The sequence below is a fragment of the Pelophylax lessonae genome (genome assembly GCF_965119305.1).
Source record: "Pelophylax lessonae genome assembly, chromosome: 9".
Taxonomy (NCBI): domain Eukaryota; kingdom Metazoa; phylum Chordata; class Amphibia; order Anura; family Ranidae; genus Pelophylax; species Pelophylax lessonae.
Genome location: NC_138776.1, coordinates 160,877,071 through 160,900,396, shown reverse-complemented (window position 1 = coordinate 160,900,396; position 23,326 = coordinate 160,877,071). Strand labels below are relative to the sequence as shown.

The 23,326-nt window shown below is 43.6% G+C and overlaps 1 protein-coding gene across 2 annotated transcripts in view; it reads left to right on the top strand.

Annotated features, from left to right (window-relative positions):
* The window catches only part of CDH23 (cadherin related 23), a 1,628,602-nt gene that overhangs the window by 624,268 nt on the left and 981,008 nt on the right, over positions 1-23,326 (top strand). For both annotated transcript variants that reach the window (XM_082268007.1, XM_082268006.1), the window contains exon 9: positions 6,650-6,728. In XM_082268007.1, the coding sequence (XP_082124133.1) occupies positions 6,650-6,728 (79 nt within the window). The remainder of the gene's footprint in view (positions 1-6,649; positions 6,729-23,326) is intronic.

Here is a 23,326-nt window from a genome sequence, read left to right as displayed (position 1 = left end):
ACAATGTGGTATTTAAAAGTATTGAATAGGAAAAGTGTAGCTACTAGGTAATTCAGCATATTTGTTGTGTCCCCTCAAATGATAATTTCTCAGTGAAGGAATATTATATTAATAGTCTCAAAAAACATGTGGGGGATGCTTACTTTGTAAGATCATTTTTACTTTGCATAAGAATCTTTGCTTTTGCTGACTTCCTAATCCATTTTTATGCAAGATTTTTTTTTTTTTTTTATCTGTATGAATATTGATTTTTGGAATGGTATTCCAAATATTTATGGATCCTTTATGTACCTGATGGCTCATTTCAACAAAATGCTTATTAAAAAAAATACAGATAAGGCTTGTAGGTCTCAGTAGACCAACTTACAAAATAAATCAGCTATGCAACTAAAAAGGATTATCTATCATTTTATTACATACAGGTTTTACAATACAAACAGTTCATTTTATGGTAAAACATGGTTGTATACCAGATTACTTTTTATTGATCATAAATATAAAAAGTTGTAGTACAGTAGATATTGGGGAACTTGTTGCACACTCCTAAAAATGAACCCGTTGGCTCTTCATACCTTTTTAAATTGACTATATGTCCATAAAGCAGGTGACTCAGGCTGCCTGCCTGCATTTTAGGATAATTCCTGGATTCCCAAAACCCATAGCATTCTATTCTAAAAATACTGAGCACAGCTTTGATGGTTAACCCCCCCCCCCCCCACCATGTTGTAGGCCATTAAGGATTGCATTTAGTGACATGGGAGAGAAAAGGAGTTGAATCAGAACTTGACTACAGAAGCTGTATTTGCCATATGCATCACAGCTCACCCTGGATGCCTATCCCAGGGCTCTGTGAATTTAATTCTAAGGCAGTGGTTCAAACCTTTTCTTTTTTTCCAACCAAATAATCAAACACACATTCCTAAACATAACCACTTGTTTGTAAAGTTACTTCTCTTGTAAAGATCTTCTGCACCATTGGCTAACCTTTTGTGTGCCAAAATATACCTGCGCTAGGTTTGAAGCGCAGATGCCTTCTGAGGCACTGAGCCACAACATGAATGCAGATAAGTAACTCTAACTACCACTTTCTAATCTGTATGCTTGCTTGCAAATAATAAATGCTGGAAGCAGCCAAACTAGAACTTTCATAAAGGCAAACAATAGCTGATATTGTATTTCTCATAAGAAAGGTTTAATGCAAAGACCATCTTCACTTCATGCAAAGACCTCCCTACACTAAACAAATTCCAACCATATTACCTATAAGATAATGCTGTAATTTCCCTTACCCACAACACAACTTTGTGAGTTAATCACTTTACTCTTGTTACCATGCTGGCAACTGGATTATATTTGCTGATTAGCACACCTTTTAGCATAAAAATGTGCCCCATTCAACCGTTGATGCAGTAATTATACTTGTGCATAAGTATTCCAGAATCATTTCTCTTCAAACATATCTAGATTCTCTCAAAGCTCCTTGCCAGTTAATGAAATCAAGTTGTCACCTGTCTAATTAATATAGATAAGTTCAAACTTGGCAGGTCAACGGCCTTGCATATTAAACATATGTACATGAATATAGATAAGATGCAATATGGGCATTAGAGTAACAAAGTATCTTGTTACTGCAAAAGCCTTTAACAAAGGGATAAGCTTCTTTATCGCCTCACACCAGTTAAGCTTTGTGATAACAGTTGGCTTTTGGTTGCTTTGTGCTTGACACATGGCATTTCCTCATTGATTCTGAGCTTGCCATTAAAATTTGATAACTACGGGAAATTACATAGTTTATAGTAGTTGAGGTTGAATAAAGACAATAGTCCATCCAGTTCAATCTGTGTAGGTGTGTGTGGCTGTATTCATTTTACATACCCCTGAATGTTTTGATCCTTGAGATGTACATCCAAGAGTCTTTTAAAATAGCCATATTCCCCAAGTTACTACCATTTGTGGTAGAGAATTCTACAGTCTTGTAGCCCTTACTGTAAAAAACCCACTGTGTAGCCTGAAGTTAAAATGCTTCTCCTCTATTTGCATTGTATGGCCTTGTGTCCTCATGCATTCTTTGTGACTGAATAGTTTTTTTTCTATGTTGAGATCCCCGTTGAGATATTTATAAATTGCTATCATGTCCCCTCTCAGGCGTCTTCTCTCCAGGGAGAATAGATCAAGCGCTTGTAAGCGCTCTTCATAATTAAGGTCCTCCAATCCCCTAATCAGTTTAGTTGCCCTTCTCTGGACTCTCTCCAGCTCCAACACATCCCTTCTGAGGACTGGACAGAATACTCCAGATGCAGTTGGACCAGTGTTTTAAAAAAGTGGTAGGATTATAGTTCTTTTGGGCATTTTTTTGGGGTCTTTGGAGTCAGGCATGACATCTGAACTTGTGTATAGGGGTATATATACACACACATGTATGTATAAATACACCTACACATATATAGGTGTGAAAATAGCAGAACACTATGCTTGCGCTAATGAAATAATTAACAGGCATATGGCTCCGCTCCTATCACACCTATATGTGTGTATGTGTATAATACATATAAGTGTGTGTGTATATATACCCCATACAGAAGTTCAGATGTTTTGCCTGCCTTCAAAGACCCCAAAAAATGCATAAAAAAATGCCTGCGCCAAAAAAAAACGCCCAGGTGTGTTATTGCAGGCGTTTTTTGGGCATTTTTTGAGGTCTATTGGGTCTATTTTTCTATAGCAGTCACCCTAAAATGGAAGGGTTTGGTCACCCTGCCATAGCAGTCAGTGTCAGTTCACCCTACACTACACTACGGTCACCCTGGCACTTAACACTTTCCCTACAGAAACTAGATTTTTGAAGCTAACTAAAGTGGAAAATAGCACCCTAACTACACTAGATATCCCTTTCCTCACACTAATAATTGCTAAATTACACTTTTGAAGCAGAAGTAACAGAACTTCTTCCACTCGCTTCTACGTCCCTGTATTACAATGCTAGGAATTTGGCGGGGCTATCTTATATACTGGGGGGCGTATTCACTAATGATTGGCCTCTGGACCCCCTAGTCACTCCAATCACATTCCTAGCATTCTCCTGCCCCCTCAATTGACTTTTACTAATGGTTCTAAAGCCCATTTCCTGTCCCATTGCATTTTGGTCGGTTCTGGTTGCCGAATTCCGAACTTTTTCAGCAAAAAGTTCTGAATTCGGCTGAACCTCGAACACCCAATGTTCGGGTCGAACCGATGGTCGACCCAAACCGTTCGATCATCTCTAATAGCTACACAAAACAAGAGGTTTGGGCATTGCTCTTTTCCAACATCATGTATCTTTTTTCACCCCAAAAAGCCTTAAAAAGATGGGCCATACCATCTATGCCCAGGCTCCAGCCTTGGCACCTCAAAAACCAAACATTAAAATTTACATTTGAACAAAGTACCTTGATTAACTGATCTGACCCAGACATTACCTTTTTGCTTCCTTAAAGCAGATCTTCACTGTATCTGAGCACTACAAACCACAAACACTATTTTCATGTATTTTAATATTCAAAGCAAATACCCCCATATATCCACGTCTCCAAGCTTTATTTATTAAGAAATTACTTTGAAAAACACCCCCTAGCAATTCTGACAGTGGCCATATTAAGTAAGGGCAAATGATTCTTGTAGCATTTACTTCCTGGAATCTATCTGCCCTTAAGTGTGCTTAGCTGAGAAATATCCTCCTCCTCCTAATGTAAAAAAAAGTCCAAAACAAGTAAATATGATATATTTCATATCTATTTACTAATGCCAGCAGCATGAGGATTACAATAATAATCAATAATGTTTATCAGGAGAGTGAAGTTCCACTTTAAATGTTATAAATCAGTTGAGTTTTACAGCTATAAAGTTATTACAGACAAATATCTCTACATTGGTGTAACTTTAACTAAAGAAAGAAACTAAAGAAACATTGTATGTTTTCTTTACAATGAACTAGTTCCTTAAAATATTAAGGAATTTAATTTTGTATTTATTTTATTCCTGTCAGTTTGAATTCACATCTTTATTTTATGAATAAATAAAAAATTCATTCTGGGGACACAGTACCCCTAAAGTGCAATACACAGAAATAAACCTAGTGAATACAATTTGGCTCCCAAAAATGTAATATATTCTATTGCAACCCCAAATTGACTTGCCTTTGAAGAATTTTGAGAATCTGAATAGTATCCTGATTTCTTTTATCTGGGAATCCAAAATACCTTTTCTCAATTGACTTTAATGGTTCCTCTTGGCTGGGAAAAAGTTGTTTACTCGAATTCTAAACTTTACTATTAAGCCTCTCAGTCCTTTCATTTTTACCACTGGTTTAAAGAGGAGACAACACAGGTTTCTTACCTAATGGAAAAACGAACTGATTTTAAGTTGACAATCACTTCTACTTTATGTGACATAGATATGAGAGCTTAATTAACAGATCTTTCATGGGTACTGTCCTCACTTAAAATATATGTAGTGCCCTGCCAAAACCTAGTTTTTTGTCTTCAACATATTCAGTAGAGTGGTGATTTGTTTCCAGGCCTGGTCAGGTTTTCAGATTTCCTAAGGTCAGTGGTTAACTACTGCTGTCTTTTACTGGAAGAGGTTTCCAGAAAATAGAATAGGAAAGTCAGCAACTGATTTATGAATATTTTTCCGATCTTGGCCAATCTCTTTGAGGGGCACCCAGAAGATGACTGAGGGAGGTGATAAATATTTGGGAGGGCTGGGTAGAGTGTTCTCCCCTCTTCAGAAAGAGTTCCTCTTCTCCTGGGGACGTTGCCCCTGGGAGAAAACTAGTGTGATGAAAGAGCTGTAGTCTGGGCCTCAGCAGCTGCCAGGCTGAGGACCTAGAGAAGATTGCTAAAAAAATTTTGCTGGAGAGCATCATTCTGGAGTCTTGATCTGAGACTCTTGAGCACTCACTCATGAGTGTCGTATGGAAGCTGGGACAGCTCCTAGGAAAATGTGAGAGAGACCTGGTTTTGGGACTCCCAGCTGTGCCTGCTACTAGAGGGAAGTAAGTGCCAGTTACTGTATGGACTGGGTCTGCACTTATAAATACCTAGAGTTAGTGGCCAATGGCCATTCCCTATTACTTTGGTCAAGGCTGCTGTTACAGGATTTGTTCTCAGAAGTTTTTCCTCCTGTTGATTCCTGATATATATATTTTTTTTTTTGGAGTATCCTGAACCCCTAAATCCCCTCCTGTTCATTTTTCTGCCATGAAATTCACAAAACGACTTCCCTAGACTGAGCCTGTGTTGTGTTGTTGGCGTGCATGGAACTGTGTCTGGGGCAGGCAGCCTCTGTACTAACAAGGAAGACTTGGGCATATTCTTAGCCGCCCCTCCTGGGGTAATGCTACATATGAAGCCTGACACTTAAGAACACCAGCATATCCTTTCTCCCAAGTGATTCCTTTTATTGGTTTTGGAAAGAGCACTTAGAGGTTGTTTTCTTAATGGGATCTACAGCCGCACAAATGCGAAGCAGTACTAGTCTGATTTTTTGGTTTTGTGAACAAAATCAGGTTCCTAAACGTAACCCTCTGCCATGCAGTTTAGTTGTGTGGCAGTTTAAAAGAATCTGCATCATTTCCTGGTCTGTAGAGAAGTAGTTGTGCCAAAATCAAATTCAATGAGAAGGCAAGTCATATTCTAATTAAATGCTTATAAAGCCAAAATTTATTGTTGGAGGATGTTCGTTGTTCAAGAAATCTCCATCGGAGGGAAGTATCTGCACAACAATCATTTTCAGAATGCAAGTTGTTTAATTCAGGTTGCTTCCTTATACTGTAAGCTTTAGGGAAAGACTGATTAAAGTAAACTTTTACATTCAACAAGCATGTAGACATAGTGGTACCACAATCATCTGCTCTATCAGCTGTCTCACATGACTCTTTTACCTAAAGCGTGCAAGTTAAGCAGACTAAGAAACATGGTTACAGATACTGTATGCAAATTGTGACTTTTTGTAAAAGCTGCAAGTTCTAAATTATAAGCCCTCATTGCCCCTGACAACCCTGACAACCTGATTACATGCATTTTGCTATGCAGAAATCACTGACGCATGTCAGAAGAAAAGCAAAATATCTTCTCCATCCAAATCTAGGAAGAGGTCAAATTAGGTCCTGGCAGATGAGTAACAAAGCAAGAGAGAGAATACTCCTTGCCTAATTCTTTTAGGGTCTTGCAAGGGTCTTGACTGATTTGAGAATGGGTAGATTTTCAGTTCCTGTTTTAGCCCTACAGTTGGTTTAAAATTCTTGTTTTATGATGGGTGTACTTTAAGACTTAATGCACCAAAAGAATAAAAAAAAATATCATGACTGCCAAGGATTCACCTACTTACATTTGTTTATTGGTAATTTGAAATTGAAGTCTCTTGTGAGTGGAAATTGTAGTCAGCGATCAAGGCACAGTATGCATCATTCAACTTTTTAAAAATGTTTTCTTTTTTTTCATTTTTTATATTGACTTCAAGGATCTTGATGACTAATGAAAGTGGATGGTTTTTATGCTTTTGAATTTAAAAATGCATGAAATGTCATGGGCTCATGTTATTGTAGAGCCCTTGTAATTAATTTTTGGAAATTGTTTCTAAGAGCCTAATCAATACTGAATCTTTCTTTTGAAAGGGAACAACGATACGGACTATAACCGCTATTGATCAAGACAGAGGTCGTCCTAGAACAGTCGTCTACACCATAGTTTCTGGTAAGTTACACCGATTAGTGGCAATGTAAACTTAGTCTATTTAGTGTGTATACTTCAGTGTACTGAAACTACTATACTAAAAAGCGCATTCATAGTTTCCTGTTTTTTTTTGTTTCTAATATTTATAGAGATACACTATATACAATACTTTGATGTTAATACATACAAATCTGGGCCTGGCTGCCACTTACAATTTCTTTATTTCACAAAAGCTCAAATGACCTTAAAATGCTCATTCTTTTTGCTTCAGTATTTACATAATGTAGTGAGATTAAGGAGCACACCTGCAAATATCATTTTTTATAGAGTTGAGAAAAGTCAGTAACTCTGTCAGAATTTTACAAAATGTTCTGCCCCTACTTGGGAGATTTCCCCCACTTAATGTCCCGGTGCTAATGATCGAGTAAGGAGAGCGTTCAATGGAGACATTTACAGTTGGAAAGGGTTTTAACCTTTGACTGGTTTTTATTTTGGTTCATAATAATGTTTGTTGAAGTAATTCCCCTTATTTTCTCGCCTAGACCTAGCAGTCACATAGAGACAGACTTTTTCCCAGCTATCTAAAACTAGATTTACACTTCAAATGGTTCTTACATGAATCATTTATCATTGGAGAAAGGTTTCTGTCATCCTTATTCCCGAATAATAGTGTATAGGAAAATCTTACATTCTCTTCTTAATTGTTATCTACCTAAGATCCATCCCAAATTTGGTCACGGAGCACCAATTGGTATGGATAACACAAAACATTTACATCATTTTCTATTTTTAATAATAAACCTCATGCAGGGATGTTTCATAAAATCAGTAGGCCTGTGTACAAGATAAGTTGGGCTTCATTGCTTGACAAAACAAACAAATGCCTCAGGCTTAAAGGAGTTGTAAAGTCAGGAAGGTTTTTTTATCTTAATGCATTCTATGCATTAAGATAAAAAGCCTTCTGTGTGTAGCAGCCCCACCAGCACCCCATAATTATCTACATGAGTCCTCGGACTCTCCCTCCTGATTGGCTGAGATACAGCCTCGGCGCCATTGGGTCCCACGGCTGTCAATCAAAGTCAGTGAGCCAAACAGGAGAGGGGGGGCGGGGCTGAACATCAGCTCCTTGTCTGAATGGACACATGGAGCTGCAGCTTGGCTCGGGTACCCCCATAGCAAGCTGCTTGCTGCGGGGGCACTCAACAGGAGGGAGGGGTCAGGAGCACAGAAAAGGGACCCGAGAAGAGGAGGATCTGGGCTGCTCCGTGCAAAACCAGCTGCACAGAAAAAGGTAAGTATAAAATGTTTGTTATTTAAAAAAAAAAAAAAGACTTTACCACCTGACACCCGCGATCGCTCCCCACTGAGAGAGAAGAACGGTCAGCTGTTGTAAACACAGCTGACCGTTCTTCTCCCTGGAATGATCACAGAGCCCCTGTGATCCTTCTATATCGGATCACAGGTCTCTATGGTCATTTCACAAGCCACACCCCCCCACAGTTAGAATCACTCCCCTAGGCTCACGTTTAACCCCTTGATCACCCACAATGTTAACCCCTTCCCTGCCAGTGTCATTATTACAGTAGCAGTGCATATTTTTAGCACTGATTAATGTAGTAATGTCACTGGTCCCCCCAAAAGTGTCAAAAATGTCATGCCAAAAATCGCAGATCGCCGCCATTACTAGTAAAAAAAAAAAAAAAAACAATAAAAATTACATAAATCTTTCCCGTAGTTAGTAGATGCGATAACTTTTGCGCAAACCAATCAAAATATGCTTATTGCGATTTTTTTTTTTACCAAAAATATGTAGCAGAAAACAAGTTGGCCTAAAATGTTAAAAAATTTAGATTTTTAAATTTTTTTTTTTTTTTGAGAATGTTATATAGCAGAAAGTGAAAAATATAGTTTTTTTTTTTTCAGAATTGTTGCTCTTTTTTTATTTAAAAATAAAAATCGCACAGGTGATTAAAAACCACCAAAAGAAAGCTCTGTTTGTGAGAAAAAAAAGGACATCAATTTTATTTGGGTACAGTGTCGCAAGACCGCGCAATTGTCTGTTAAAGTAACGCAGTGCCGAATCGCAAAATATGGCCTGGTCATTAAGGGGGAAATCCTCCGGTCCAGAAGTGTTTTTTTTTTTTAGAGTAACAAATGCTTTTGTAGCTACCTTTGCTGAAGATTGCATTAAAATCCCTGTAGGGGGGGAGGCAAATCTTGCAAATCAATTTTGGTAATTTTTAAGGGCTAATAGGCAAGCTATTGTCCAAAAATGGCAAAGGAGAGAGAGGGTCAGTTTTATGCAGCTTCACGGACTACATGGTAAAAACAACAATACATACTGTGCATACCTACAGCATCAGTACACCAATATAATTCATTTCATTTAAATGGGGTAGTTTTAACAAAGGGTTTAACTAGTGTTTACTTAACTTTCTTTGTGGGTTGTGCATCTACATTATACATTGTAACCCCTCCCTAACCCCTCTCTTCAAAAAACTAGACACGTTTGGCACTAGATGTAGTGTTTCTCAGGCCTTCCAAGGGATGCTGTGGTCACTCAGTGGGGTTAGCTCCCCCTGATTTCAATCTTTTTTCACCAGTAAAGGTCTTCCCTCAGCAGCTCTGCAGGATTAAGGCTGAGGGTATTCCAGTGATCCTCATGGTTCAAAATTGGCCCAGTAGAAGGCAGTACTTGAACATACTTAAATTCCTGGCAGACACTCCATGACTACTTCTGGACCAGGTCTCCATCCTGCTTTTTAGGTTGGCTGTTGAAGCTCAGATACTGAGAGGAAGGAGCTCTATGGATTTGGTCATTTCTGTTTCCCCACTTCCTGTAGGGTCTGTTATGGCAGCTAGTTAGCTTCCTTTGCTTGGTGAAAATAAAGGAAATTTCATCCTAGACAGTATCCAGGCTTTTCTCTAGTCCAGTCTGGCTCTGCTTTTGGCCTTAAGTACCCTCAAGGGGCATATTTCAGCCTTGATAATCCTTTCTAGTGAGCTCTGGTCTCTCACCCTTTTGTGAAGGCTTTTGCGTAGGGATTCGCAAATATAGCTGCCCTCAGTTGTTCTGTGGTGGCTCCATGGACTCCTAACTTGTTTTTTTCCGGCGCTTTGGGGCCACATTTTGAACCAATGTAGTATATTCCCCTGGCTGATCTTGCCCATAAGGTTGTTTTTCTTGTTGCACTTAGCTCTGTTTGGAGAAAGTCAGTAAGTAGACAGGTGCAATTAGTTTCGGTCCGAATACAAATTCAGACACATTTTTGGGTATTCATAGATTCGGATGCAAAATAACAAGTGAAACTTGCAAAGGGAATCACATCGGCCAGAGAGTCTGGTGCAGCCACACAGCCTGCTGCTTTTTTGGGAGAGCAATTGTATCCGTTTTTATTGCTATATGCAAGTTTTACTTGTTATTTCTTGAATAAATGTTTTTTTTTATGGGTTACACTATGGGTGTATATACTTTTTATTTTTCATCCTGCTGATGAACCAACCCTGACTGGATTACGTTTGGTGCTTTGAAATTTTCACTTCATAAGGAGATGTACGGTATTATGCGCATTTGACAATACTATATGATGGTCCACACTATCCGGTAAGAGGCTTTAATACTTGGTGTCACCAGGTGGGGGAAGCACTATGAATTGTGATTGTGGGGACACTGGTGAAGCAAATGAATCATGGACAATTTGTTTCCTTTGGACTTTCTTGTTACACGGATATTTCTCTTTTATTTATCGACAGACCCAGCGTTCCTCAAATCATAACTACTGGGTTATTTTGCCTCTTCCAGGAGTGGGAATAGACAGAACAAAAAACACTTGGCTATGCCCATGTACCGTCCTTAGCTGGTTTATAACCATCCTCTCTGCTCTAGGTATGCAGCTTTTAATCTGTCTAGTCAGGAGTAAGGACCTAGGCTCACTGCTGGGATCTCTTGGTCCTAGCAATTTTTTCTCCTTCCTTGCATCTTTTTTGCTTTTTTCTTGGGAGATCTACAATCAACTGCTGGACTGGACAACGGGCTGAATAATCTAGATCCAGTGGTCCCCCCAGCCCAGCCAGCGAGCACATGCAGATCACAGCTACCTGCTGGGTCGGCCGCGACATAGCCTCATGGACAGAGGCTGGCCCGCGAGATAAATGTCTTGCAGGGTCGCATAATCCGAGTTACAACTGTCTCTTGGCTAACAGCTCCCCTACTTCGGTGGCGAGGAGTTCTGTCTAGAGCGTCATTTGCACCACAGAATGGTAGGTACAGTTCCCCCTCTCCCCTTTTGGCATTTTGGGGTGAACGCGGGTACCCTCCTGGGATGGTCGGGCCTGCCTGCGGGTTCCCTTCTCCCATCCTTAAGTCCCTCGGTTGAGTGATCTTCCAACTTGCAGGCTGTTGGGGGTCCCCGGGCAGGCAACAGAGACCCCTGGGGTTTCCCCTGCAATTCCCCTTCTGGGTCTAGCAGTGGTGTGTGTCCTGCCCTGATGGTATGGGGGGTTTCAGTGCAGAGAGTGCAGCGGAGACCCCTAGGTGCATGCCCTACTGTGTGTGGGTATAGTGCAGTTTGGGGGTCTCAGTGCAAAGAGCGCAATGGTGCATAGTGCACAGCAGAGTTCCCCTAAATGTTTTCCCTGCCTGGTGGAGTACAGTACCTTTTGAGGGGGTCCCCTTGCAGAGGGCACTGCGGTGTGAAAGGCACAGAGAGTTTCCTGTCAGCATGCTTCGGCATATCGAGCAGCTGACGGCCATGTTTATGATGTCATGGCAGCCATTTTCCCTTGGTCTAGCTGGTCTCTGGCCAGTGGCCATGTTTGTGTAGCCTGATGATGTCACAGCGGCCATTTTCCCTTGGTCTGGCAATATGCTGGAGCCGACCGGAACCTTATGGAGAGGCCGGAGCTCCTATTCTTCCTCCTCTTTCTCCTCTTCCAGTCCCGGGATATATGAAGTAGATGGCGTCCCTGGTGTCACTGGGTCAAATCGGGAGCGCTCCTCCAGCTGGTAGGGTGAGTCCTTGGGGGTCTCTGTGTATCTCTCTCTCTCTGCTGATATGTACCCTGAGCACTGGGGGGGATCCTTTAGTGGTGCCAAAAAAGTTTTGTACAGCAAGGTCTTCCTTTTCCCTATGGAGCCTCAGGGTCACATCTCCCCCACTGACCCCCTCATGGAAGTGGCAGATCCCTTGGTACCCCAGCTACCCATGGTTGCGCTGGCGGCAGTCCTACAGTCCATAGTATCCTGGGTGAAAGTGGCATGTGGGTAAAGGCCCAGAAGAAAGTGACCCCCGCTTTCCCCTGCTCTGTCTTTCTCATCTGATTCTGAGCCTGATGCCGCTATGGACGTGGCCTGCCCAGGGGGAATTGATATCATGCCCCCTGATTCCCCCTGACCGTGAGAATGGCAGTGAATGAGAAAGCTCTGGTAGATACACTTATTACTGTAGTGCGTGAGAAGAATGGAAGATGCAGCTGATGTGGCCACAGACGTGGCTGTGTCTTTTGGTATGCATAAGTCACTTCGCACACCAAGGGAGTTTCTGCCTTATTTTGACAGGTTTACCTATAAGGAATGGGAACAACCAAAGTTATCCTTTGTGGTCCCCAAACATTTGCAAAAGTTACCCTTTTGAGGAATCACTTTTGAAAAAGTGGACTAGTCCACCAGTGGTGGACGCTCCTTTTTCCAGGTTGAATAAAGCAACCATGATCCCAGTAGAGGAACCCCCATCCTTTAAAGACCCAACTGACAGGAAAGCGGAGACTATGGCACACAGCATGTTTACTATAGTTGGTTTGGCATTGCGACCAGTCTTGGGCTCGGCCCTGGTGTCTCAGACCCTAACTGAATGGGCCAAGTTTTTACGCCAGGGTCTGGATCGTGAGCAGGTTCCCATTGCTTATGTATATTTAGTGGACCAGTTGATTCAGGGGCTGCAGTTTATTTGTGATGCAGCTTTGGATACAGTTCCTGTACTGTCCAAGCTTTCTGTTTCAGCGGTGGTGATTAGGCGCGTGATGTGGCTTAAGAATTGGTCTGTAGACCAAGCCTCTAAGAAAGCTCTTATTGATCTGCCCTTTCAAGGCGATCGCCTGTTTGGGGCTACTCTGAATGACAAGATTAAGGGTCTCACTGGGGGGGGAAGAGTACCTTCCTGTCACAAAGTAGGAAAGAGAAGGAGTCTCGCCCTCCTTCTCAGCCCATAGAAAATTATTTAATGCTCCCGGAACTGAGAATAAGGGAAATAAATCCTTCAAGTCTTCCCTAGCAGGTTTTAAGCAACCTTGATCTGGTAAGCCTAGAGCTGGCTTCTCCGGACCCGCAGAAAGACCCCTTAAACATGAAGGTCTGACCTCCCCTATAACTTGGGTGGGGGACATCTTTGCCAGTTTATGGCCTCATGGACCTCTTTTGTGAGCATCAAGGGAATCCACAAAATGATTATTTCTCTAGCGCTCATTGACAGACGTAGTCCTCGGTGATACACCACCTTCGGGTTATGTTGCCTCCACAGGAGCAGGACTAGACAGGAAATTAAAAAGCTCTGGCCACACCCTAGGGGCAGTCCCAGAGGGTATATCCTCTCTCTCTCTGCCTCAGCAAATCAGTTATTTTCTGTCTAGTTAGGAGTAAGGACCTAGATACCTTGCTGGGATCTTAGGTCCTGGCAAGAATTTTTTCTTAAAGGATTTTTTAGACAGCTTTTTTTCTCCAGTGTTCCTGTGAGATCTTCAAGCAAGAAAGCTGAACTGGGCGACGGGCTGGATGTTGAGATCCGGTGGTCACCCCAGTTCAGCCTACGAGCGCGTGCAGGCCATAGCTCCGCGCTGGGTCGGCCGCGACAAAGTCCCATTAAAGGACTGACCCCGCGAGTTAAACGTCTCGCTAAAACGCCAAAGACCATGAGTCACGGCGTCCATATCGGTCGACAGCCCTCCCGCCCCGGTGGAGAGGGGTACTGTCAGGAGTTGGTGCCCGCCTGGTTCCGGTATGGTGAGTAGTATGTTCCCCCTTTTCCCCTGACGGGTCTTGTGGTGAACGCGGGCCCCTCTCTGTATGGTAAGATAGAGTCCCTCTCTATCCTATAAATGACACAGATCCTCCTACTTTGAGTGTGATTTTATGTGCAAAAAGCCAGGAGGCTTGGTTTGGGAGCTAACAATCTAATTGTATACATGTTAATAAGATGTAATCTGTGGCATTCTGGGAATCTTACGGTGATAAGAATAAGCTACCTACCAGTCAGAAGCCACGGACATGTAGACTGCCTTCCTAATCAGATCTCCAGCTATTAGCAGGCCTCCCGAATGGCCATGCGGTCCGCCAGGGCCGGTACCGCCAACCACGCCAAATCCCCATGCAGAGAGAGTGTTGTGTGCCCTGCAGCACACCGCTATTCAGTACAGGCCGCCGCCATTTTTTTTGCTGGATCGCACGAGCCGCCATTTTGGCGTAGCCTCGTGTCTCCAGCATGGGGGCGGCCATGTTTGAGGTGATCCAAACACCTCGTGGAGCTTGGGGAGGCGCCGGAAGGCGTGCAGAGGGGCGGAGCCGCCTCCTTTCTTCCTGGGCAGCCAGCCAAAAGACTTCCTGTTTGTCAAGACAGCGCTGTAACCTGTTGCAGTTTAACTCTGAGCATCAAGTGGTGAGCCTGGGGGTCTATCTCTCTCTCTCTCTCGATCGATAGGGATCCCTAGCAGGTAACACTAAGGGGCTTTTTGTGGCGCTGGGGGTCTGGAAAAAAAAAAAAAAGTTTTTTATTTTTGAATTATATTATCCAGGAAGTGACTGGAATTATCATGGACCCTGCCACACATATTCCCCCACCTGTTTCCCTCGAGGGGGCCACGGGACCCGCCGGTGCACAGAGTGTAGAGTCATTTACAGCAATTTTGGAGTCTATGGTGGCTCGGGTGGAGGCGGCCTGTCAGGGACGGGGGTCAAGGAAGCGACCCCCGCCTACCCCTATACTATCTGACACCTCTGACTCAGATTCAGAGATGGTCACTGCAGTTGCAGGTCCCCCTGCAAGGGCTGTTATCCCAGGTAAAGCCCCCTCAGACAGTGAGGAGGACGCTTCTTCTCCTGCTATAATTCAGGAAGAAGCATTGGTGGACGCACTAGTTGTGGCAGTGCAGGAAACCTTAAAACTTGAGGCTTTACCGGCAGAGGCAACTGAAACAGAGATTCCTTTTGGTACTAATAAGCCCATCAAAACGGTGAAGGTTTTTCCTGTACCCAAATGTTTCGGTAATCAGATTAAAGGAGAATGGGAGCATTCTAAACGTACCTTTACTATTTCCAAGCGTATTGCTAGACGCTATCCGTTTGAGGAATCCATCATTAAGAAATGGACGGTACCACCAGTGGTGGATCCACCTATTTCCAGGCTGAATAAAGCCACGGTTATCCCAGTGGAGGACACTTCGTCCTTTAAGGATCCGGTGGATCGAAAGATGGAAGCAGAGTCCCGCACCATCTTCTCTCTGATAGGGTCAGCATTTAGACCAGTAATTGTTATTGGTCTAGTTTCCCAGACACTTACGGAATGGGCGAAAATGGTACGCCAAGACCTTAGGGGAAAGGATATTCCCCAGGAGACATCTGATTTGATGGAACAGATTATACAGGGGCTACAGTTTATCTGTGACGCAGCCTTGGACACTACTCCCTTATTAGGGCATGCATCTATGTCAGCGGTGATCCTCAGACGTGTGCTGTGGTTAAAATGCTGGTCAGCTGACCTAGGTTCCAAAAAGACCTTGACAAATCTCCCTTTTCAGGGGAATCGTTTATTTGGGGCCAACCTAGATGAAATCATTAAGGATGCCACTGGGGGCAAGAGCACTTTTTTGCCACAGGCTGCAAAAGCTAAGGGACCTCGCAACAAGCGAGGACCTTTCTTTACCGCCCATAAAGGGCGCCCGGCTGGTACTAGCGGGAAAGGCAAGACTCCTCCAGGAGGGTTCAAGAAGGGCTGGTCAGACAAGCAGAGGACCAACCCAGCCAAACCCGAAGCAAAGGAGTACACAGCCTGAAGGTGCGCCCCCACCCGGTTTCAGGGTGGGGGGACGTTTTCACCGGTATTCAGGACATTAGATCGAGCATCAACCACTACTACCGGTGCGATTCTTCCCTTCCAACATTTAAGTACTACAGGAAGCGGTAGTTACCGTTCCCTGAATAGATCTTTTCCTTTACCTTTTCCTAAGATTAGTCCCTATACCTCACAGGAATCGGATCTGGTTGACCAGGTAGGCCAAGTAGCCTCTAGTCGGGTGACTTCGGTCCCTGAGGTTCAACCAGAAAAGATCACCCTTCCTGATAACAATCAGGTATCTGATAAATGTGTGGGAACAGAAAACGACCAGACTTTCTCGGATGGTCGGGGCCAGATACCTCTAGGGACGCCTGGTTCAGATTCTATCAGCGCCAGTGGTCCTAGAAATTCTAGGCTGGCCTCCTCAAGCCGGCCTGGCCGACTTGGACATGCTAGTCGCAGACGTTCCGTGGGAACTTCGTCTCAGGGAGTGTCAGTGGTCTCAAGGACCAATTTACCATCATGCTTTACAGTCGCTGGGTTTAATGGCCTGGCCATTGAGACCCAAGTACTGAAGGACAGAGGTTTGTCTACTTCAGTCATTCCTACCCTTATTAAAGCAAGGAAAGCGACTTCCAGCAAGGTCTATTATCACACATGGAAGACTTATATTGCGTGGTGCGAATCTTTAGGATTTCCTCCACGTACCTATTCGGTGACTCGAATATTGGCCTTTTTGCAACAAGGGGTTGAGCAGAAGCTAGCCTTGAGCACCATCAAGGGTCAAGTTTCAGCATTAGCAATCTTCTTTCAGAAACCTTTAGCTACCAAGTCCTTGGTGCGGAATTTCATCCAGGGGGTGCGGCACCTGGCTCCTCCAGTCCGCGCGCCCTTACCGCCCTGGGATCTTAATTTGGTTTTGTCGGTTCTACAGAAACCTCCCTTTGAAAACATCAGGGAGATTCCCTTGCTTACTTTATCCCAGAAGGTGGCCTTCTTGGTGGCTATTACTTCTGCTCGCAGGGTGTCAGAACTGGCTGCATTATCATGCCAGTCCCCATACCTAGTGATTCATAGGGATAAGGTAGTACTTCATCCTAAGCCATCCTTTCTTCCTAAGGTGGTTTCAGATTTTCATCTGAATGAAGATATTGTACTACCTTCCTTGTGTCCTCAGCCCAAGCATCATCGGGAACATGCGTTGCATTCCTTAGATGTGGTTCGGGCAATCAGGGTATACCTGAAAGCTACGGAATCATTCCGTAAGACGGATTCACTTTTTGTGATCACGGATGGCCCCAGAAAGGGTTTGCCTGCATCTGCCGCGACCATTGCCAAATGGATTAGACAAACGGTGGTACAGGCTTATTCTATTAAGGGTCAGAGTCCTCCGTTCCCTGTTAGGGCGCACTCCACTCCAGTGCTCAGGTATGTAAGGCGGCCACCTGGTCGTCGGTACATACCTTTACAAAATTCTATAAAATTGATGTGACGGCATCGGCGGATGCCTCATTTGGCCGCAAGGTTTTGCAGGCCGCAATTTGAGGAGATCGGTGGTCTACCTCGAGGGTTTTTTTCTGTTTGAAAAAAAAAAAAAAAATTTTTTTTCTCTTTTTTGTTGAGTCTCATCATTAAGGATGAGCATTGTAAACTTCTAGTTGGCACCGGTTGGGCCTTCTAGATTGGGATTTGATTTCATTTTCCCACCCCTCAGTTGTGATACTGCTCTGGGACGTCCCGAAGGTGGTGTATCACCGAGGACTACGTCTGTCAATGAGCGCTAGAGAAAAATGGATTTTTGTAAGATCTTACCGTAAAATCCTTTTCTCTTAGCTCATTGACAGACATAGTCCCCGCCCCTCTGTTTTTTGAGTTGGGTTGGGTTAAATCTCTAAAGACTGCTTTTTCACATAACTGATTTGCTGAGGCAGAGAGAGAGAGGATATACCCTCTGGGACTGCCCCTAGGGTGTGGCCAGAGCTTTTTAATTTCCTGTCTAGTCCTGCTCCTGTGGAGGCAACATAACCCGAAGGTGGTGTATCACCGAGGACTACGTCTGTCAATGAGCTAAGAGAAAAGGATTTTACGGTAAGATCTTACAAAAATCCATTTTTTGGGGGTACCCAGAAAGGGGGGCAAACTGTGTCCATTTCAGATTTTTTAGGCCCTGGGTCTCCTTGTGTGGATATAATTCCTGCAAAGGTTCGGGTGACGTCCAAACTACCTAAGGTCCCCCTATCCCTGCCCAGGAAATTGAATTACCTAGGTCTGATTTTAATTATGACCAGGGTGGTCTTTCCTCTGGACAAACTTCAGGAACCACAGGCCGCGATTCACCGGCTGCTGTCACACAGACAGTTCTCTCTCCCGACTTGCATACAAGTTCTGGGTCTGGTGGTATCCACCTTAAAGACAGTTCTGCTTGCACAGTCCTACATGCAACTCCCTCAGCAGGTTCAGCTACACATGAGGTTTGAGGTGAGGTCACAGGTTTCTCTGGCAGAAGCCGCAGGTGTCCTAGGGGTACAGTGTATCAAAGTGGAAACAACTAAATTTATAATGAAGGTATACTGGAAAGCCACTGAAAAATCTAGTGAATATTTAAAATGAACAGACACACCAAGAGCAGTTTTGATAAAAAAAGCATAAAACAAAACTTTACTAGACATCAAAATACATAAAGTTCCTTACACATAAAAAATACCATAAACATTAACAAGACTCAAACATACACTCCTATTCCCTATATCCCAAAGAAAGCTCAAATAATACTTAAATCTGGCAACAGCTTGCACTCGATATCTGGAACAGGACAGTGAGGAGGTTTTTTGCTGCATGCTTTCCTTCCACAGCTCCAAAAATTAACCTCTCTTTCCCCCATGCTAGAGGCTCTATTTATAGTCCTGTAGACCAGAGACCATCCACAGGATGTAAATATTCCTGCTGACTACTCACAGGTTGTTTTGTGAGTGATGTCAGCAAGACATGGTTGCACCTTCCCCCAAAACCACATGGTCGGGGAGGAGCCTACAAATGGTGCGCATGGTTAGTCACTGCTAGGAGCGCCAGGCAGCCATCCCTCCATGTAGCGACATACCTGATACCCTTTTACAATCCCATCTCCCTCTCACCCAGTGCGGCACAGTCCTCCCTGTCCCCTGGCTTAAGAGAGCCCAGGACTGCCCGACGTGTATGGCTGGAGTGGTGAAGGTAGTAAACTGTCTGGATGAGGAGAGAGTAAGCAGGTGGCTCTGGAGGCTCCCAGGATCCCAGGTGGGTCGACAACTGCTAAGCTGTGTATGAGGGCAAGAGATGGAGCTGTATTCCGGAGACAGCCAAAAGCAACTGAAGACTACTGGGATGAGCCGAGCGGCAACTGGCCTGCGCTAGGAAGAATCAAAGGGAGCCTCGGGCAAAGCCGAGGAGTCACAAGCGCGGCTAAGGAGTGGAGACGGAGGGAAAAGAGACTGCCATTGGTTATTCACAGATAGTATGTTTTTTGCTGAGAGGTGATCGAAGTGCTATGAAAACTGAATCCTCCTAAATTTCTTTGGACCAAAACAGCCTTTTCTTAGGACATTGATCCTCCCAAGGCAAGTCACCTATGCCCTTGCAACCCCCCCCCCCCCCCCCCATCAGATTAGTAAATCCTGTCTTTTCATTTTGTTTTACTGGCTGGCTATCTGGCTGTTGACTTTGCATAGTGTTGGTTGTCCGTCAATTTTAATCAGCCACATGGGTGGCACAAAAGCCCCACTGGGGGCTGCGATTTGACACAAGAAGATAGACAGAGAAGCAGGTTCCAGAAAAACAACAGGGAACCCGCACAAAACAGACAGAAGTAAAAGAAAAAAATGGACAAAATAGACCATCAATGGGCACAAACACTTTAGGGCAACCAAGAGTAGAGCAGGATTTAGTGAGCGACCCAGAGATGGACCACATTATGGCTCAAGACATGAACACCTAGTTGCCCACAAAAGTGGAAATAGTGACTATGTTTGCAGCGTTAGAAAAGTCTTTAAAAACTGAAATAGTGACAATCCATAACGACCTGGGCCACCTATTGTCACGTGTGGAAGAAATGGAAAAAAGACAAGACAACCATACACAAACAATAAACGAGTTAAAAAGAGAAATTAAAGATTAAAAACTGAAACAGAGGTACCTGGCGTACAAACAAGAAGACCAAGAAAACTAGAACAGAAGGAACAACCTAAAGAATAAGAGGCCTTCCAGAGCCAACACATGGGGAGGACATGGGGAGGACTTGGGTATAATGAGAAAAAATTTTAACCCATTACTGGAAAGAGAAGAAACTGAACAGATAAAAATAGAAAGAGTACACCGGATTAGAAAATCAAAAGACACATCAGTAGAGGCTCCAAGAGCCGTAATAATACGATTTCAGAACTACGAAGAAAAAGCCCTAATCTGGGAGAACCTGAAAAAAAAGGCACCCATAAAAAATGACAGTGCCAACCTTAAGATCTTTTCAGACTTGGCACAAGGAACACTAAGAAGAAGGAGATCACTGAAACCACTCTTAGAGTCTATGCAAAATCATGGAATACAATGCAATTGGGATTTTCCAGCATGCCTGATAGGCTAGAAGGATGGTTGCACAGCAAAAGTGAGACTCCCTGTGGAACTGCAGGACTTCTGTGAAAAACTGGAAATTTCCATACCAAATTTACCAGGTTGGCCCGAAGATAAGACAGAAGAAATGCTTCAAGAACAGTGGCGATTGACATCTAAGAAAAGAAACTAAACTGTGAATCCGAATCGAAGAAAGGGCAAAGAGATTGGCCGGGGGGGGGGTAATCTATCGTGGGGATAGAGGGAGGCGGATGGAAAGGGAGGAGGAAAAGGTAAGAGTTAGGGAGCTCAGGATGGCGAATCTAGATAACTAGCGGGCCCCCGAATCTTGTTTCCCCGTGCAAGGGGGAATGAGTTCTGCATGTACCAGATAGAGCACCACCCATTGATAATAAGAGTAGATGGGCAAGGAGTGCCTAAGAGGAACAGTATATGCTACTCTAGGACCATGAGATGGTCAAATTTACATCTTGCTAAGATTAGCAGTAGGATTTTGGGGGAGGGAGGGAGGAGGGGGGTATAGGGAAGGGTAGGAGGGTGGGGGGATATGGGGCGGGAGGAGGGGGGGCAGAAGGGGGAGGGGAAATATGGTTAAAGGTGGGGAAGCAAAGTAGAAGAAAATGATGTGTAAAACTCGTAAAACTAAAATTATGGGTAAAAATTGTAAAATTGAGTGATGATGTTGTTTTCCCTTCTGATCTCCGGGATAAACCTTTCTGTATGACCCTTGGGAAATGCCCCTATATCTGCTCCCGGTATAGATCAAGGAGCAAAGGAGAAAGTAGATAAAGCACAGGAGGGGAAATGAGAAGGAGAAACATCATGAATACCCTAAAGTTCCTGATGTATAACGTAAGAGGACTAAATACTCCAAATAAAAGACATAAGGTATTGGAGGAATTCAGACGATACTTTGCTGATACAATGTTTTTTCAGAAGACACATATTGCACAAGATACAAATGTAAAACTATACTCAAAATATTACCCGGTGTAGTACTATGGAGACTCGCCAACTAGAAGAACATGGGGAGTAGCAATTGACATGGCATAGGATGTTAGGTTCTCTCTGGAGGATAGCATGGTTGACCCAAAGGAAGGTAAATATTTTTGAAGGGACAACTGCAGGGAACGGAATGCAGAGTGGCAAATGTATATTGCCCAAATAAAAACTCGAACGGTTGTTTGAAAAGAGTACTGGAGAAGTTGACACCGTTTAAAAAGGGTGCATTGATACTGGCATAAGATTTCAATTTCTGTATGGACCCTCTCTTGGATTTTTTATCTCGTGCACAGGCAACAGGAAGCCACCAGCTTAGGATCGTGAGGAAAAAATTATTTCTTAGTTAACTGGTAGATGTATGGAGAATCCAACATCCAAGGGAGAGAGAACACTCCTTCCACTCCCCCATGCACAGGATGTATTCAAGATTGGACTATATTATGGTAGAACATAGACTGTTAAAGTTAGATCATGCCATATTAAAAAAAACAAAAAAAAACATGGTCAATTGGATATGCGGCAGCCATCTTTACACAAGACGTCAAAGCACACCAAATCACCTGTGGGTGAGAGACAATATTACACATGTATAGGAACATTTGTCATGAATCAGTGAATGGCTATCATTAGGGCTATGGTCCTAATGGGTCTCATGTTGGAGAACCACCTAATCAAAACTCCCCCTTCTAGTGTCCTGGGGAACTACCTCCAGGACCCAACATTTCAAGCATCGAGGGTCTCTGTTGTGTTCTAGTCAAACATGTCTGGCTATGGCGACATGTAAATTGTATGTAGATATCTCATATCTATGATCTTGAAAACATTTGCGAATGGTTCTGATGGTTTTACCACTATAGAAAGAGTTACAGGAACACAATATAACATATTTAACTCCCATGGTATCACAATTCTCTGTCTGCATCTAAGGGTCCTACCTGTTGGCAATTCCAAAGTATCACCTTCTATCATTTATGAGCAAATGTCACAATGTCCACATTTGGTCATGCCCGCATTGGTAAGGTGACCCATTGGTTTCCATGAGATATCACTGTGCACCAGGAGGAATACTTGTCCTTTAGCCACAGGACAGAAGGTGAGACCCTTAGCAAGAAGAGAGGCTTGTGCCCTGGGTAGCTTGTGAGTGGACAAGTAAATGACCCTTAGTTCATCTTGTCCCCCCTGGGAGTCACATATTGATCCATACCATATTTTTTAGTGTGGGTGTGAGCAGTATTTGTGTGTTGTGAACCTTGGGGGATAAAGGTTGTGGGTTTATTGTATTGTGTACTCTCACCATAGTGGTGGTTTGTGGAAGACCTCCGTTTTGCGCCACCCATTCTGCATCTCCAGCAGGTCCCTTGGATCTTAGCCTTTCTTCAACGAGGCATTAAGCAGAAGTTGGCCTTGAGTACCATCAAGGGCCAGGTGTCTGCCTTGGCAATCTTCTTTCAGCATCCCCTAGCCACGCACTCTTTAGTTCGTAATTTCATTCAGGGAATTCAACAGGTGTCTCCACCTGTACGGTCCCTTTTGCCATGGAATTTAAACTTAGTGGTCTCCATTCTCCAGAAACCTACTTTTGAGAATATTTGAGAGATTCCCTTGCCTACATTGTCCCAGAAAGTGGCATTCTTGATGGCTAATAACTCAGCCTGCAGGGTATCGGAGTTGGCTGCACTATCCTGTCATACTCCCTGTTTAGTGGTCCATAGAGATAAAGTGGTTCTTTGTTCCTGTCTGTTATTCCTGCCCAAAGTTTCTCTGACTTCCATTTGAATGAGGACATTGTGTTGCTTTCTTTGTGTCTCAAGCCGACTCATCCCAAAGGAATTTGCTTTTCAAGGGGGCTCTTTGGTCGTCATTGCATACTTGCAAATTCTACAAATTAAATACTTTGGCTTCTGTGGATGCTTCTTTTGGCTGCAAGGTTTTGCAGGCTGCTGATTAAGAGGGGCTGTTCCCTCTTGAGGGGTGTTT